Genomic DNA, 14,311 nt, shown 5'->3' on the forward strand with positions numbered 1-14,311 from the left:
ACCTGGATAAATTCAGGAAGAGAATGTTTAAATAGGAGATTAATTCAAAATGCTGGAATGTTTGATATGACTATGTTTGATATGATATATCAGCTCTAACTAGTGCTCCAGTGGTTTGTATCTGATATTTTAGTTTGTTTTGAAGGAGTTGATTCTGTTTGTGGTCCTGCACAGCTTTCAGCCTGTGTTGAGTTTCCTTCCAGGTTGCTATGCTGAACAGTACTGGAAAAAATAACCTAATTCTGGAATAACTATTAAAATATTATTTAATAGGTTAATTACGTAGTTCAAAACTCACTTTGAAAGTGAACTCTTCTCTTGTTGCAATTTCAGCTGGTTTGCAAGAAGTAAAACATGACTGAAAACTCTCTTCCTGCAAGAGGAAAATTGAGAAATACCTGTTGTTTTTTTTGTTCCTATGCTCGATAACCAAATTCCACATGTGTGAAGTTAACTGGAGCTGGTTGGGATGCATGGGAGAATGATCCAGAATCCCAGATTTGGAAAACAAAATGGTTATGGAACAAAGAACCCTTTTAACTATGTGCAGCAAACATTGTGCCAATATAAATACCAATTAAAAATGACTTATGAGGTTGAGGTTAAGTTGATTTTATTTTACTGCTAATTAAAACCTTTTAGAACTGATGCATTCTGAATTAGAGAAGTTACAGTCTGTAAGGTGACAGGAGGCATTACAGCTTTGGAACTGGCATCCAGCTCAGCGGTACATTATTTGATTATTGCTGGTTCAGCTGTCCCTGCTGCTGAATCTTTCCTATGTTTTAGGGAGTTAAATATATATTGTTACAAACTTTTAATACGTTTTAGGGAGTCAAATTGCTGTTTTAAGACCTAAAATTCAGAATTGGAAACACTGGCAAAGAAAGAGGTGTATCCTAGGTGAAACTCGGGCTGAGTGCTGTAGTTACCAGACAGTTTGATGTGGTGTGAAGCTGCGATTGGTTCTAAATCCCGTTTTGGTGGCTTGTCGTCCCAGACCAGCAAAGAAGACAAGCTGTCGAGCCGCATCCAGAGCATGCTCGGTAACTATGATGAGATGACGGATCTCATCGGCGACCGGCCGCTCCAGAAGATCGTCGCCATCCCCAAGCCCTCGGTTCCCGCGGCGCCCGATGACAAACCCACGCCCGGCTTCTTCGGCGAGCAGCGGCACGGCGCGGGCTCTCACCAGAGCAGCAAATGGACCCCGGTGGGGCCGGCCCCCAGCACCTCGGCCCAGTCCCAGAAGCGCTCGGCGGGGCCGGGGGCCCACGGGCAGCGCTCCGGGGCCGGCGCGGCCGGCGCCGCGGCCCGGCACGAGCGCGACTCCTACGGCGGCCGCAAGAAGGGCCAGCACGGCTCGGAGCACTCCAAGGGCCGCTCCGGCAGCCCCGGGAAGCCGCCGGCCGTGTCCTCGCTGGCCTCCGGCCACTCCAGAGCCCACGGCGGCGACCACCACGGCAAGGACCACCAGCGCTCCAAGTCGCCCCGGGACCCCGAGCCCAGCTGGGACTCTCCCTCCCGCGTGCCCTCGTTCGCCAGCGGGCAGCACTCGACCCAGTCCTTCCCACCCTCTCTGATGTCCAAGTCCAGTTCAATGTTACAGAAACCCACTGCCTACGTCAGGCCGATGGATGGGCAGGAGTCCATGGAGCCAAAGCTATCCTCGGAACACTACAGCAGCCAGAGCCACGGCGGCGGCGTCAACGAGCTGAAGCCCAGCAGCAAAGCGCACCTGACCAAGCTGAAAATTCCTTCTCAGCCACTGGATGTAAGTTGCTGGCCGTGTCCTGCCTTCTTAAATGTAAATCCACCTGGGCTGGGATTTTCCAGCGTCTCCAAAATCCCAATTTGCCTAACCCAAATGGAGTTTTTAGTAAACACTGTGTTTTTGTTCCTCAAAGCACCTTCACCTAAGCTGTATTTTCAGTGGGGAACATGCAAAAGTAATTGTTTTTGTCTTCTGCTTCTTCAATGTGGATACTGGGATTTTTATTAAATAAAGGCTGAGAAATTCAGAAAGGCTTACTTAACCCCAAGAGGCCAATTTTCAGGGAGTATTTCTCCAGTCAGGAGTTAGAGAAATTGTAGGATACCCGCAAATATTTTGACAAGCTGGGTAAATACATTGTTGTTCCTGGGAGCTGAATTGACTTAGAGTTGTTGATACAACCTGCCTGTATCAGATTTTCTTTTGAAGTGAGTAGCAATTACTAGATGTGATTATTATACCTTCACACCAAATTGAACTGGGTGCAGAACTTTTATCAGTTGTGCTGGATATAAAATACTGTTAGGTTAACAACTTGGAGGAGTTTGGCAATTCCCGAATCATTAGGACACTGACTCCAGCTCACAAGGAAAGTGCCTTTCCTAGTAATAAAGTCTCGTTTCATCTCCTGTCTATCTGCTGGAATCATGATAGCCAGAGAAAAGCCCTTGTTCCTGGGATTGCAACAGATAGCAAAGTAAGATCCAGCACACAGGTAAGGAAATCAGGAATTACTTTATTTATGAAGACTTGCCACTGCTGATGCAGTGAATCCTTAAGTAGCTTTGTTTCTTTCTGTTTGTGACAGCCAGGGATGCAGAGGATTCATAGTTTGGTAATTATTGCTGTTTCTGGGATCTCTCTGTGATGACTGTTTTACTTGGGAATGCAGTTTGTCATTCCTGTGCATTCACGGTCCTGCGCTTGAATTCAGCTATTATCCTGGGGCTGCTACCAGGAAATGATTGAAAGCTGTGATTCTCTTTCCCCTCTCTACAAGTTTTTAATATCACTGCCTGCCTGTGATCACTTTAACTGTCAAGTGAAAAGTGAGAGATTATTATCACAGTTTTATGGATGTCATGTATTTGCTTTTCATAACTGTGACTCATGCCATAAAAACCTGGATCTATCTGATGTTAAAATTGATGAAAAGAGTTAGCAAGGGCTGTTTGTGTCTATGTAGAGTCCATATGAGTCACAATAAGGATTGAAGTTTATTTTTAACAGTTTCTAGTCTGTGGAAAATTTGGGAGATGTTAATTTTGAGTTTTGATTTGTAGGCATCAGCCTCTGGTGAGGTGAGCTGCGTGGATGAAATCCTCAAAGTAAGTTCTTGGTGTTCTTGTTCCAAACTTTGTTGAAAATACAGCCATTCCCAAGGAGGGGGAAGGACTCTGCAGTGTTAGAATCTGTCCAAGTGCAGGTCCAAGAATCTGTCCAAGCCCAGGAAGACTCTCCAGCACAGGGGGACTGGGCCAAACTGGGAGCAGAGCTGGCCACTGGGTGTTGTGGTGTGCACATCATCTGGAGATCCTCACTGCATTCCTCCTCCCTGATAACCAGAACTACATTTCTTCCACCAAATTACAGTTTTTAATCCTCATATTTTAGATTATAGTAAATGCTTTGCTGCCCCATGGCAGCACTTTCCCTCTCTCCTACCTGGGTTATTTTCCCAAATCCTTTTGTCCCTCCTGTGATGCCCTGTCCTATGTCTGCTCTCACAAAAGGATCATCAGGTCCCTCTGGAACATTTCCATGGCTTATTACTTCCTGTGACCTTCAGTCCTCCAGGGCCTTGGGGATGCTTTGAGAGAACAGGAGGCACTTTCCAGCTGCAGGCATTTGATTTCCCCCTTTTCCTCTAACTCTACAGGCTTCCCTTTCCTAGGATTCTTCTTCCCACACAGTCTGAAGGGATCAGACTGACTTGCACTGCAGTTTATCTTCAGGCCAGCCCAGTTGATTGATTTATGCTTTGCTGGTTGTTATTATGTCATAACTCCCTCTTCTCCTGGGTAGCAATTTAGCATTCAGGTTTACATGCAAAATTTTTGTAGCACGTTTGGGAAATTAAGATTTGAATATAAAGCTTAGTGAAGGGTGAACAATGAACTGAAAATTGAGAGAATCCAGATTGCAAGTTGAAATCTGATTTATTTTGTTAATAATTTCAGTTTTTGTTGTGTTGTAGGAGATGACCCACTCCTGGCCTCCTCCACTGACTGCCATCCACACCCCCTGCAAAACTGAACCCTCCAAATTCCCCTTTCCAACAAAGGTCAGTGTTGAATCCAACAGTGGATACCGTTGAAAAAGTAACTCCAGTTAAAGATCAGGATTTTGGAACTCCTACATTCAGTTCTGTATAACCTGGGTTTGTTTCAGTGGTTTGGCTCTCTTTATTTTACTTCACTTCATCTGTCAGCAGTAGCCTTAGGAAAAATGTCCTTGGTTTTCCTCTGCTTTGCACAGACAGTCTGCAAAGTTCTCTATGATACAGCTTACCTTTTTAAGTTTTGTTGGATAAATTCAAACTTTCAAACTTTTGAAGCTTGGAAGTTCCTTTGAGCCCTTTCCCTAACAGGGAAATGCTCTGCACCATTTTGTGTAGAACCAAGTGAGTTTCCCTCCATGTAGCAAAACAGAGGCTGAATGGTAAAGGCTGAGAAATTTAAATGGACTTTTCTATATAAACTGAATTTTCCTCTAAGTTTGAAGTCCACTAATAGTTGTGTGAGATTTTTTTTCATTTTCAATTACAAAAAAATAAGACTTTTAAGAATCATATGTTTTGCTGAAGAAATCAGTTGTTCCAAAAGATCCTCTTCCCAACTTCCTGTGTTCTTAAGAGCTGCTGAAGGGTTTAAGCAGTTAATTCCAGAGAGAAATCCACCTCTGCTGCTGCTGAGAGCACAGGGCACGTGTCCAGGGGAGCTGCTGGAGCTGACACCTCTGAGGAAGGAATTCTGCTGCTGCCTTCCCTGAGGCTGGAGCTGGCAGCTCCAGGGTTCTAGGGCACACACAGGGAATTGTTTGTCTGGAAGAGCAGCTCTGCAGGATCCTGGAAACCCAGGGGAGGCAGCTGTGGGTGAAACCCAGCATGGGGAGCTGACTCACGCAGGAATTCATGATCTGGTTCCTGGGTCTGCTGATTACCAGTAAAAGATTCAACTCAACAATGGGATTTTTCTCCATATTCAACATCTCTCTGGGATGAATTGGGGTGCTCCACCCCTAATTTGGCAGAGCTTCAGAGTGAAGGAATTGCCCTGTTTGTCTTTAAAAGTTACCTGTGTAATAATTCAGCCCATGCTCTCTCTGACTGTTCTAGACACCACTTAATTGCTCTTAATTTCCTGTTTGATCCAAATTGCTCCCCGAAACAGAACATCTGAAGGAATAATTTTGAGAAGACTTTCTCACTGAGGTTTCTACTGTCATCTCTCTAATCCCATCCTTTTGTGTGAATGCGTTGACGTGACCTTCCTTCAGCCAAAGGTTCCAGTCCCTGTTGGAAGGGCACATCCACAAACCTTCCCCAGACTGGTCCACGTTCAGGTTCTCATCCTGGCTGGACATCCCAGAGCCAGGACAGTCCTGCTGTCACCACCTCTGAGTGACCTGTCCCTGGCTCACTGCATTTTGCTTCTCTTCAATATTAAAAAAACCCAGAATTTACCATTCAGTTCTCAGCTTTACTTTGGAAGGCATACCTAGAAATAAATCCTGTTTTCTGTTTTCCTAGCATTAGATCAATATTAATCTTGCAAATATTACTTTTAGTCAGGGTTTATTTGTGTGCTATGTAAAACTGTCAGCCTGGAAATAATTCTTATAAGATCCTTTTCTTATAAGGAAAGAAATTCCACACCTTTCCTCATCAACAAAGGTCCTTATTCCTCTGCTTTGAGTGCTCATTCCTGAACCTTTGGGGAGATATTTTCCCTTTGCATTTTGGGCACCCTTGGCTGTGGGGCTGCTTGGTTTTAGTTTCCCTGGCATTTGACTGAGCTGGGGGAGAGGAAGGTGTGCAGAAATCCATGTGGCTGTGCCACAGAGGCCACGTAACACTGCACAGCTCTGGCAGTGTCTGAACAAAAAGGAGGCTTGTGGGGCTTTTTGAACCTCTCAACCTGGATTGTGTCTCTTCACCCAGTTTGCAAAAAATTCCATTTATGGCTGCTCTGAGTCTTTTTGACTTTTTGCCAGCTTTTTTATTTTGTGGCTGCACATCTTAGCCATGGAACTCTGTCAAATTCTCTCTCTGCATCCAAAGCCTATAATTTCCTCTGCCTTTCTCCCCTCTTGTCATTCTTGGCAGCAGCAGCTCTGCAGAATTCCAGGGAGTTAGTGAGCCATGGGCCTGTGCAGTCTGGGCCCAGAGCAGAATCCACCAAGTAAAACACAACAGTGGTTTGCTTTAATCAAGCAGTTCTGTTGGAGGAAAGCTCCTTCTCTGTAAAACTGTGCTCCATTTATTGCTGAAGTGTTTCACAGCATTGCCCCTGTGGGCACAGCTTGGTGTGTTCTTCCTGCTCACATAAAGTGAAGCTGCCCTTGGTAGACCACTTGATTTTATTTGTCAGACTCTTGGGATGGGATCGCTTTCCCTGTGTGTAGGGAGTGAGTAACTCCAAGGAACCCAACCTCCTGACTGAGGCCTCTCTGACTGCTATAAATATATCTAATAGTTCCCAGGAAGTCTTTGGATCAGAAGAGAAAACTCCATGAAAATAGGTCAGGGAAAGTTTTATGGATGCTATGGAAAAATGCAGATTGCTGTGTCTTGATAAAAAATGTTATGCTGTGACCTAACACTCTATAATTTTGTCCATGGGCTCACAGTCAGACACTCCAGAAATGCTGGCAGTGTTTGTAAAATGCATTGAGCAGCCCAGCTGCAGGCTGGGGGAGGAAGGCTGGGATTCCAGGGGTCTTGCTGTGCCTGTACCTCTGCAGGGCTGGGGCCAGCAGGAGCCCTCCTGCCATCCCTGCCCTGCTGGGACACACAGATTTCCTCCTGGGAAGCAGAAAGGAGATCCTGCCCTGCTGGGACACACAGATTTCCTCCTGGGAAGCAGAAAGGAGATCTCACCTGAGCTTTTGGTGTCCCCTGGGAATGGCCTCGTTCCCCTCAGCCACGGCTGTGGGATGGGAACCCAGCCCTGCTGCCTCTGTCCAGCTGCAGAATTCCTCTCCCCAGGTGTTTTTGTCAGAGTTTTTGTTTCCTGCTCCAGTGTCTTCCCTGTGTAACCTCAGTCCATTAAACTTTGCTTTAAAGGGTTTCTTTCCTTTCAGTTGGTTGCAATTTCTTTCTCAAGCAGAAGCTGCTTTCTCTTTAGAAGCTGCTGCTCTCAATAACCTGGGAGTTGAAAGTAGAACTTTTTTTTTTTTTAGTGTCTGAGTTTCTTAAAGAAATATGTATCCAGCAGATGGCAAGGGAGTTGGAAAAAGTTGCACATTGAACCATAACACCTCATTAAAATGCACTTAGCTGAGAGCCAGTGCTTTGCCTCTGAAATAGGAAGTTGACTCAAATGAGGAATTAGGCAGGTGTGTTCTGCAGAGTTCCCAATCCCTGTGCTGCTGGAAGGGGTGCCAGTTCCCTATCCCATTCTCCTTCAGTGCTGTGGCTTTGCAAATGTAGAGTTTGAAGTCTTTATTTGTTTTTTTCACTCAGTTTGTTGGCTTGGCTGAGCTGCCAGCGGCAAAAGGTAACCAGGGATTCCCACCTGCCTCCTCCTACTTGTGAAATTTTAAGAAATAAATTTATTTTGAAGGGAGTGTAGCTGTTCACAAGGCTCCTCTCCAGTTTTGCTTTGCTTTTGAATTCTTTCTCAATTTTTTATTATTGTTTTTGTTGTCCCTTCCTTTCAATTAGTAAAGATTAGTAGTATTAGTATTTGAAATACTTCCCAAGGAAAGGTCCTTATGAAGTTTTCCATCCACAAAAGTCTTGTTCAATGCATTGTTCCATTTTTGAAATACAAAGCTGAAGGAAAATGAAAACACCTCAAGAGTGCTTTGCTGTATAAAGCTTTTGTGTGTTTAAAAACTTCATTCTGTAAATTGCCTCTGTAACCACTGCCTGGCACTGGCTTGGTGTGAGGGAAAACCAGGTCAGAGGTGGACCAGGAAAAGTGGAATTCATTGTTGAATGGTAGTTCTGGTTTGCCATTGCCAGAGCATGTAAGTAAAATGTGTGTATACAACTAGAAATTGCAAATATTGGACTGAGTTTGTTTTTCTGGGGTCGTCAGTTGTCCTCATTTTGAAATGAGGTCAGGAAGGTCCTGTTTTAAAAAGGCACTCGAGCCTGGAAGGGAGTTTGAGGTGGCTCAGTAGCCTCTGTGTGTTTGTTAAAACAATGGTTTAGGATTTCAAAAACATTCATAATCTGCTGTATCTTGGGAGTCAGAATTGGAGTTTCTGAAATGGGAATACTGAGGATGATAGAAGTGCTAAAACCTGCAAGGTTTCCTCTTTCCTGGCTGGTTTTACAGGATATTGGGCAGGAATTGTTTCCTGGCAGGGTGGGCAGCCCTGGCACAGGTACCCAGAGCAGCTGTGGCTGCCCCTGGATCCCTGGCAGTGCCCAAGGCCAGGCTGGACAGGGCTTGGGGACACCTGGGACAGTGGGAGGTGTCCCTGCCGTGGCGGGGTTTGCACTGGGTGAGCTTTGGGATCCCTTCCAGCCCAGCCCAGCCCAGCCCATCCTGTGAATCTAAAATACCATTTTACTGGCTTTTCTGCCAGAGCTGGCTGTTGCAGGCTGGAATTCTGTGCTGCCCACCCAGGCTGGGCTTGCCAGGGACCCACGTGGAGCCTTTGGGGCAGAGTGTGCAGAGCTGGTCCCATTTGAAAGCTCACCTTGTCCCTGAGGCTTCTGCGTGGCTGAGGAATATTGTTTGTTGGGAGATTTTCCCTGTTCCAATTGCTGTGTGTGCTTGAAGAACTTCAAACAGCAGCAAAGTTTGTGTGTGTATCAGGAGCATAAATAAACATCCTGAACAGTTCCTTTCCATCCTAAACACAGAGGAGGAGGGGATTTAGGGAAGTCACACGGGGATTTGGGAGTTTCAGCCCTGATGTGCCTTTGGGAACAGCAGGAAGTGGGTGAGGAAGAGGAGTGTGAAGGTCTCACCTGGGGAAAGAATCCCCCTTTCTCTGCCTGTTATTGTTTTTTCACCTTTTCCAGAGACTTAAGTGTCATCCATTAAGTAGAAAGGATATCTTCCTTCCAGCCTGGTTTTTAGTACCTTAAATTCCCACTGAAAAAAAACCCACTTGTGATGTTTTATTCCCCCAGGAGTCTCAGCAGTCCAGTTTTGGCACTGGAGAACAGAGTGAGTACATGAAACTTCCTGGAATGTGTTGAATGTTTTTGTTGTCTTTCGGTGTTCTCAGCATCTCCCAAGATGTCAGAGTTTTAGGAAATGAGGTTTTCCAGACTGCTCACAGGATGGAGACTCACTTCAGATTTTCTCTACTTTCTCAACTTTTAAGCTGTTAAACAGTTGCTTGATTTTATTCTGCTTTTCTTGTTCAGATCTTGGAGGTTATCACTGAGTGGAAGGGTGGTGTGTTTGAGGGAAAAGATTTATTTTAATTGATCCAATTCTTTACAAAATGCCTCTATGGTTGATTGATTTGAAAGTAACTGAGTACTAAACCAAAATACCTTAAAAAACCCAACCCCCTGCTTAGGGACATATTAGAAACCAGAAGAGTGCTTTTGATTTTATTCCAGTAGAAAAAGCACACAGCATTTTCACTGGTTTTCTTTTTTTTTTACTTTGACATTTTAAAGTCAAGAGAGAGAACTGGTCAAGAACTTAAATCACATGATATTATCCTTGAGTTTCTTGCACTTTTAGACTTCAGAAAAAAGTCGCTTTTATTTCTTTGTCATTATTTTGAGTATTGCTTAAAAGAACATAAAACTCAGGTAAATACCAGGTAAAATTGAATTAAGTTTGTGCTGTTACCTTCCAAAAGTCCTTCCACTCCCTCTTGAAGTGATTAAACAGCTTAAATAGTAAAAGAAGAATGGTTTATTCTTAGATATTCACAAGCAGCTTAATCTGAACATCTGATACAGTGGGGAATTAAGGAAACAAATTCAAGCTTAATTCCATAATGCTAAACCCTAGGCTCACGTTATAGGGGCAGCTGATCTTTAGGTGTGGAAAAGAAGAGCCAAGGTTAATTAAACGCAGAGCCAGTTTCCTGTGCCTGTTTGGGTTTTCTGGAGAGCTTTTAACAGCCTCTGCTCTTGTTTTTGTTGAGCTGCACCCAGTTATTTACAAGAATGAAAGAAAAGGGAAGGGAAGAAACCCCAAACTGAGAAACAGATTTTGTCAGGGTGTGTTCCTGCTGTCGCAGTTAGTGTGTGAGTTGGATTTTGGGGTGTGGAGGTTCTCATCCATCAGAGGCTGTGTGCAGGTGGATCCATGTCCTGCATGTGTAAAGCAAGAATTTTGTCTTGCTAGGAGCAGAACAATTTTCACACCATTAATGACAAATTAAGTGTGTATTGGTTTACACAGCAATGATTTAGCTGATTTTCTCTATTTTCTTGGTTAAATGATTTGCTGTATTTAGTGTTTTGTCTCTGCATTGCTCCCTCCCTCAGCCTGGGGGAGGTGGTACCTGGTGTCACCTGGGTGCTGCTCCCTCCTGTCCCCTCACATGGCCTTGCTTTATCCATCCTTGTGGTAGCTTTGGGGGCACTTCTGCTGTGCCTGAGTTTTCAGCTGTGCTTTTCTTCTTTTCTTCTCCTAGAACGATACAATCCCTCCTCCAAAACATCCAATGGTCATCAATCCAAATCGTAAGTGGCTGGTGGAAAACATTTCACAAACAAAAGTTATGTTTTAAGAGATGTAGGAAAAGGTGTTTAGTAGAATGTGAGTTCCACTCCAGCATCCATCTCCTTGGCTGGCAGGAAAAGGTTTTTTGGGACAATAAACCAAATATTGCTCACTGGAGTGAGTAAAAAATACCCTGAGCTGCCTTTCTGCTCCTTTGCTTTCCTGTCAGCTGCCAGGAGAGGAGCAGGAGTTCGGAATTGGCTTGGGAATCAGAAAGGATGGGACCTAACAGGCCTTGCAGAGCTGGCAGCTGGAAGTTGCACAAATTCAGGATGAGGGAAGGTTTTTTATTGGAGGAGACAGAAAACTGGGTCTGGGATCTTGTGAGGTTTGTTCTGCTTTCTCTTTAAGTCCCTGACAAACATTTTGCAGACCCAGCAACACAGAAAAACACAGAGGCAACTGGAATGTTCTACATGGCTGTAATCCACCTTCCTCAGACTTAAAAATCAATGATATGCAGTTTAAAGATGGTCTCCAAATAAATGTGCCCATAAAAATAAATATTTACCAGCTGATAGTGTGTTGATGAAAGCTGGCTCTGAAAGATGACTGGGTTAGTAACATTCCTCAGTTAACTTTTGTTGGGATGCACACACAGGATGCAGCCTGGTGCTTCTGCCACAGAATTGGTAAGATGAAAAAGCACCTGACCTGTGAGAAAGAAATAAAACAAAAGAAACCCCCTTCAATTCATACAAACCTGGAGCCAGTGTCCCAAAATCAGGCAGTTCAGAGAGGTGCTGAGAGGGAGCTGTGCCATTGCCAAAGCTGGGAATGAGAGAACCCCTGAGAGAAGAGGCAGCATTGGACACCTGCTGAGCTGGGATGCAGGAGAAGGAAGTTTAAATGATGTTTAACTGTGACAAAGCAACTTCAAATATATATCTTTAAGTGATTATGACCTGGTAAAGAAAACCCTTAAAAAGGAGATAAATGCATAATTTGTAAAATTATAGCAATGGCCAGGAGTTCAGGAGTGAGCTCCTTGAGGTTGATGTTCCTGTTCAGATCATCAGCAGAGCAGCTCATGGGAAGCTCAGGAAGAGTCAGACTTAATTCTTTCTTATTTTCCCTCCACAGATGTGAATCGAACCAGACAGAGTAAGATGTTTTCTTTTTATAATCAAATGTTTCCAGTAATCACAAAGGCCCTGCTGTGTGTTTTCATTGTGCTCATGTATTCTCAGTATGTGGAACTGTGTGTGTGTGTGTGACTACCAGCAGTAATTATGGCTTTGGATAACAGTAATTAATGATGGCTTAGGACAGTTGCACTGCTGCCATGAGACAGGAAGCAGCCACTGGGGCTGGCTTTTTTTCCTCCATTTCAAACACAATTCTTGGCCATTGTGTGTAAGGAGTTGAACATAACACAAGTTACCTCCTCCCACACCAGTAAATTGTGTCAGATTTCCTTTCTAAATTTAACAGAATGGACTCAGGAGCCAAAATACCTGAATCCTCATTCTTTGAAGAATGACTCAACTCCCCATTCTTAACCATGAAATGTGTGAGTGCTGTCTGGTGGCTCTCACCCACGCAGCCCCTGCAGGATAAACAGTGCCATGGTGAGATCTAGCAGAATGCTTTGGAAGTAATTAAAGTACTTGGAAAAACTTGTCTCACTTTCTCCCTTTTCCCTTAGTATGTTGAAAGATGACTTAAAACTTAGCAGTAGTGAAGACAGCGATGGAGAGCAGGTATGTTCCTTAGATCAGTTCCCAAAAAACTCTGCACTCGTCCATGGGGCAGCCCTGGGCAGGGAGCATGGCCCAGCAGCAAACTGGGCAGCTTAGCAGGAGAGCTGTGAAACTGAAATCTCATGGAATGTTTTTAGACAAACTCAGGCATTCTTAAATGTAATCTTGGGGAAAATTTTGTGCAAGCAAAATGAAATGTTGTGTTTTGTGGAAACAGTTTGCTTTTATCTAGAAATTTTTATTAACAGATTTCACATGGGCCTTCTCTGAACATCAAATAACAGTAGTGTACTTTAAAACTGGTATAATGGCTCCTTAATTAAAGATAAACCCCTTTGTGTTCTGCCATCCCAGCTACAGAGCTCATGGTGTGAACATCTGTGTGCATTGGTGCCCTGGGGTATTTGGGGTGACAGGGAGTCCCTGGGAGCACAGCTGCACCTTCACATTTATCAAAAAGTCTCTTTTTCATTCTTCTCGGGATTAACTTTGTGCAGCTTCTGCCAGACTGGCACTTAACTTGCTAAATAAAAATAAAATGTGTCTGTACTGCCCAGTAACCCCCACTGCTCTGGGGTTTCTTCTGTTCCTGTTCCCAGTTCTGGTACTTGATTTTCTTCAAGTGGAAAACTGGGAGTTGGTGACTTTACTTACCTTGAGCATCTCAGAAAATCATTGTGAAATGCTGAATCATCTGATTCAAAAAGGTGGAAACAGGATATTAATTAGTGGTAGAAATGGGAACTCTCACAAATGGAGTCAGAATATAGAGATTTGTACTGAAAATTTGGAGCAAATAACGCTGCTTCTCTTTCTGCATAAGGAAAATGCAGATAAATTTAAACTACTGCAAATAATGATTTTTTAAACAATTAAAGGCTCTAAACCAATGTTGTGCAACTTAATTGTATATGCCAGCCTAAAATAGCTTCTAGAAGCTTCATGCTCTTTTTTTTTAATTGCAGGACTGCGATAAGACCGTGCCAAGGAGCACACCTGGAAGGTAGGAATTCCTGGGGGATTGCAGCACAGTGGGGAAGTTCAGCCCTGTCAGCACTCCTGGCTTGGTCTCCTTTCCAAATTCATCTTTGCCTTGTACTAAAGCAAAAATGATGAGAATTTAATCAGTGATTAAATAGTAATAAATATAATATTAAGTATTGCAAATTAGACTGACCACTTTGGGAAGGAACAACACCCAAAGGCTGTTTGTTTCCAGGCTGATCTGTGTTCACCTAGGCTGAATTTTCTCCTGATTTTTTTTGTCACTCCTAATGAAAGGATTTGAAGGATGTACCTGTGCCTCAGGTAATGCTTGGTTTCCCTGCTTTCTGTTGCAGTAATTCTGAGCCTTCCCAGCACAACAGTGAAGGAGCAGACAACTCCAGGGATGACTCGAGCAGCCACAGCGGCTCCGAGAGCAGCTCCGGCTCCGACTCGGAGAGCGAGAGCAGCTCCAGTGACAGCGAGGCCAACGAGCCATCCCAGAGTGCATCCCCCGAGGTAGGGCAGCCAGGGCCTGCCTTCAGCAGCTGGGCTCCAGTCCTGCCACTTACCAGCACAAAAGTTCAGTAAATTCTCACTGTTAAAGACAAAGCACTGACCAACATGGGCTCGCTGTCGGGCTGGGCTGTTCTGCTCCAGTTCCTGTGGTGCATGTGGCAGTTCTCTAGAAGCCCACATCTGATGTTTGATTTTAGGTGGTTTTTACCACCAGTTGTCTGTTGGAGAGCAGAGTTAGATATGGTATCAGAACCCTAAAAAATCATGGCATCAAATACAACTTGCCTGTTGGTAGCAAACAAAGGGAAAATTTGTGTTATTTGGGCCTGTATTTCATTTATTTATCTCGGGTTTTGGGTGTACCTTGTGCATTGGTGTGCAGCATCATACAGCTGCCACGTGGAAAAGATGGAAGAAGTGGGAAATATTTTATTTAACTCTGTTTTTTACTT

At 44.2% G+C, this 14,311-nt stretch overlaps 1 protein-coding gene across 1 annotated transcript in view; it reads left to right on the forward strand.

The window, feature by feature from the left end:
• The window catches only part of AFF4 (ALF transcription elongation factor 4), a 46,537-nt gene that overhangs the window by 17,004 nt on the left and 15,222 nt on the right, over nt 1-14,311 (forward strand). The window contains exons 3-11 of the mRNA XM_021541265.3: nt 1,001-1,774; nt 3,058-3,102; nt 3,972-4,058; nt 9,090-9,126; nt 10,565-10,613; nt 11,737-11,757; nt 12,302-12,356; nt 13,322-13,359; nt 13,697-13,859. Coding sequence (XP_021396940.1) covers nt 1,001-1,774; nt 3,058-3,102; nt 3,972-4,058; nt 9,090-9,126; nt 10,565-10,613; nt 11,737-11,757; nt 12,302-12,356; nt 13,322-13,359; nt 13,697-13,859 — 1,269 coding nt within the window. The remainder of the gene's footprint in view (nt 1-1,000; nt 1,775-3,057; nt 3,103-3,971; nt 4,059-9,089; nt 9,127-10,564; nt 10,614-11,736; nt 11,758-12,301; nt 12,357-13,321; nt 13,360-13,696; nt 13,860-14,311) is intronic.

Source organism: Lonchura striata, chromosome 15 (assembly GCF_046129695.1).
Source record: "Lonchura striata isolate bLonStr1 chromosome 15, bLonStr1.mat, whole genome shotgun sequence".
Taxonomy (NCBI): Eukaryota; Metazoa; Chordata; class Aves; order Passeriformes; family Estrildidae; genus Lonchura; species Lonchura striata.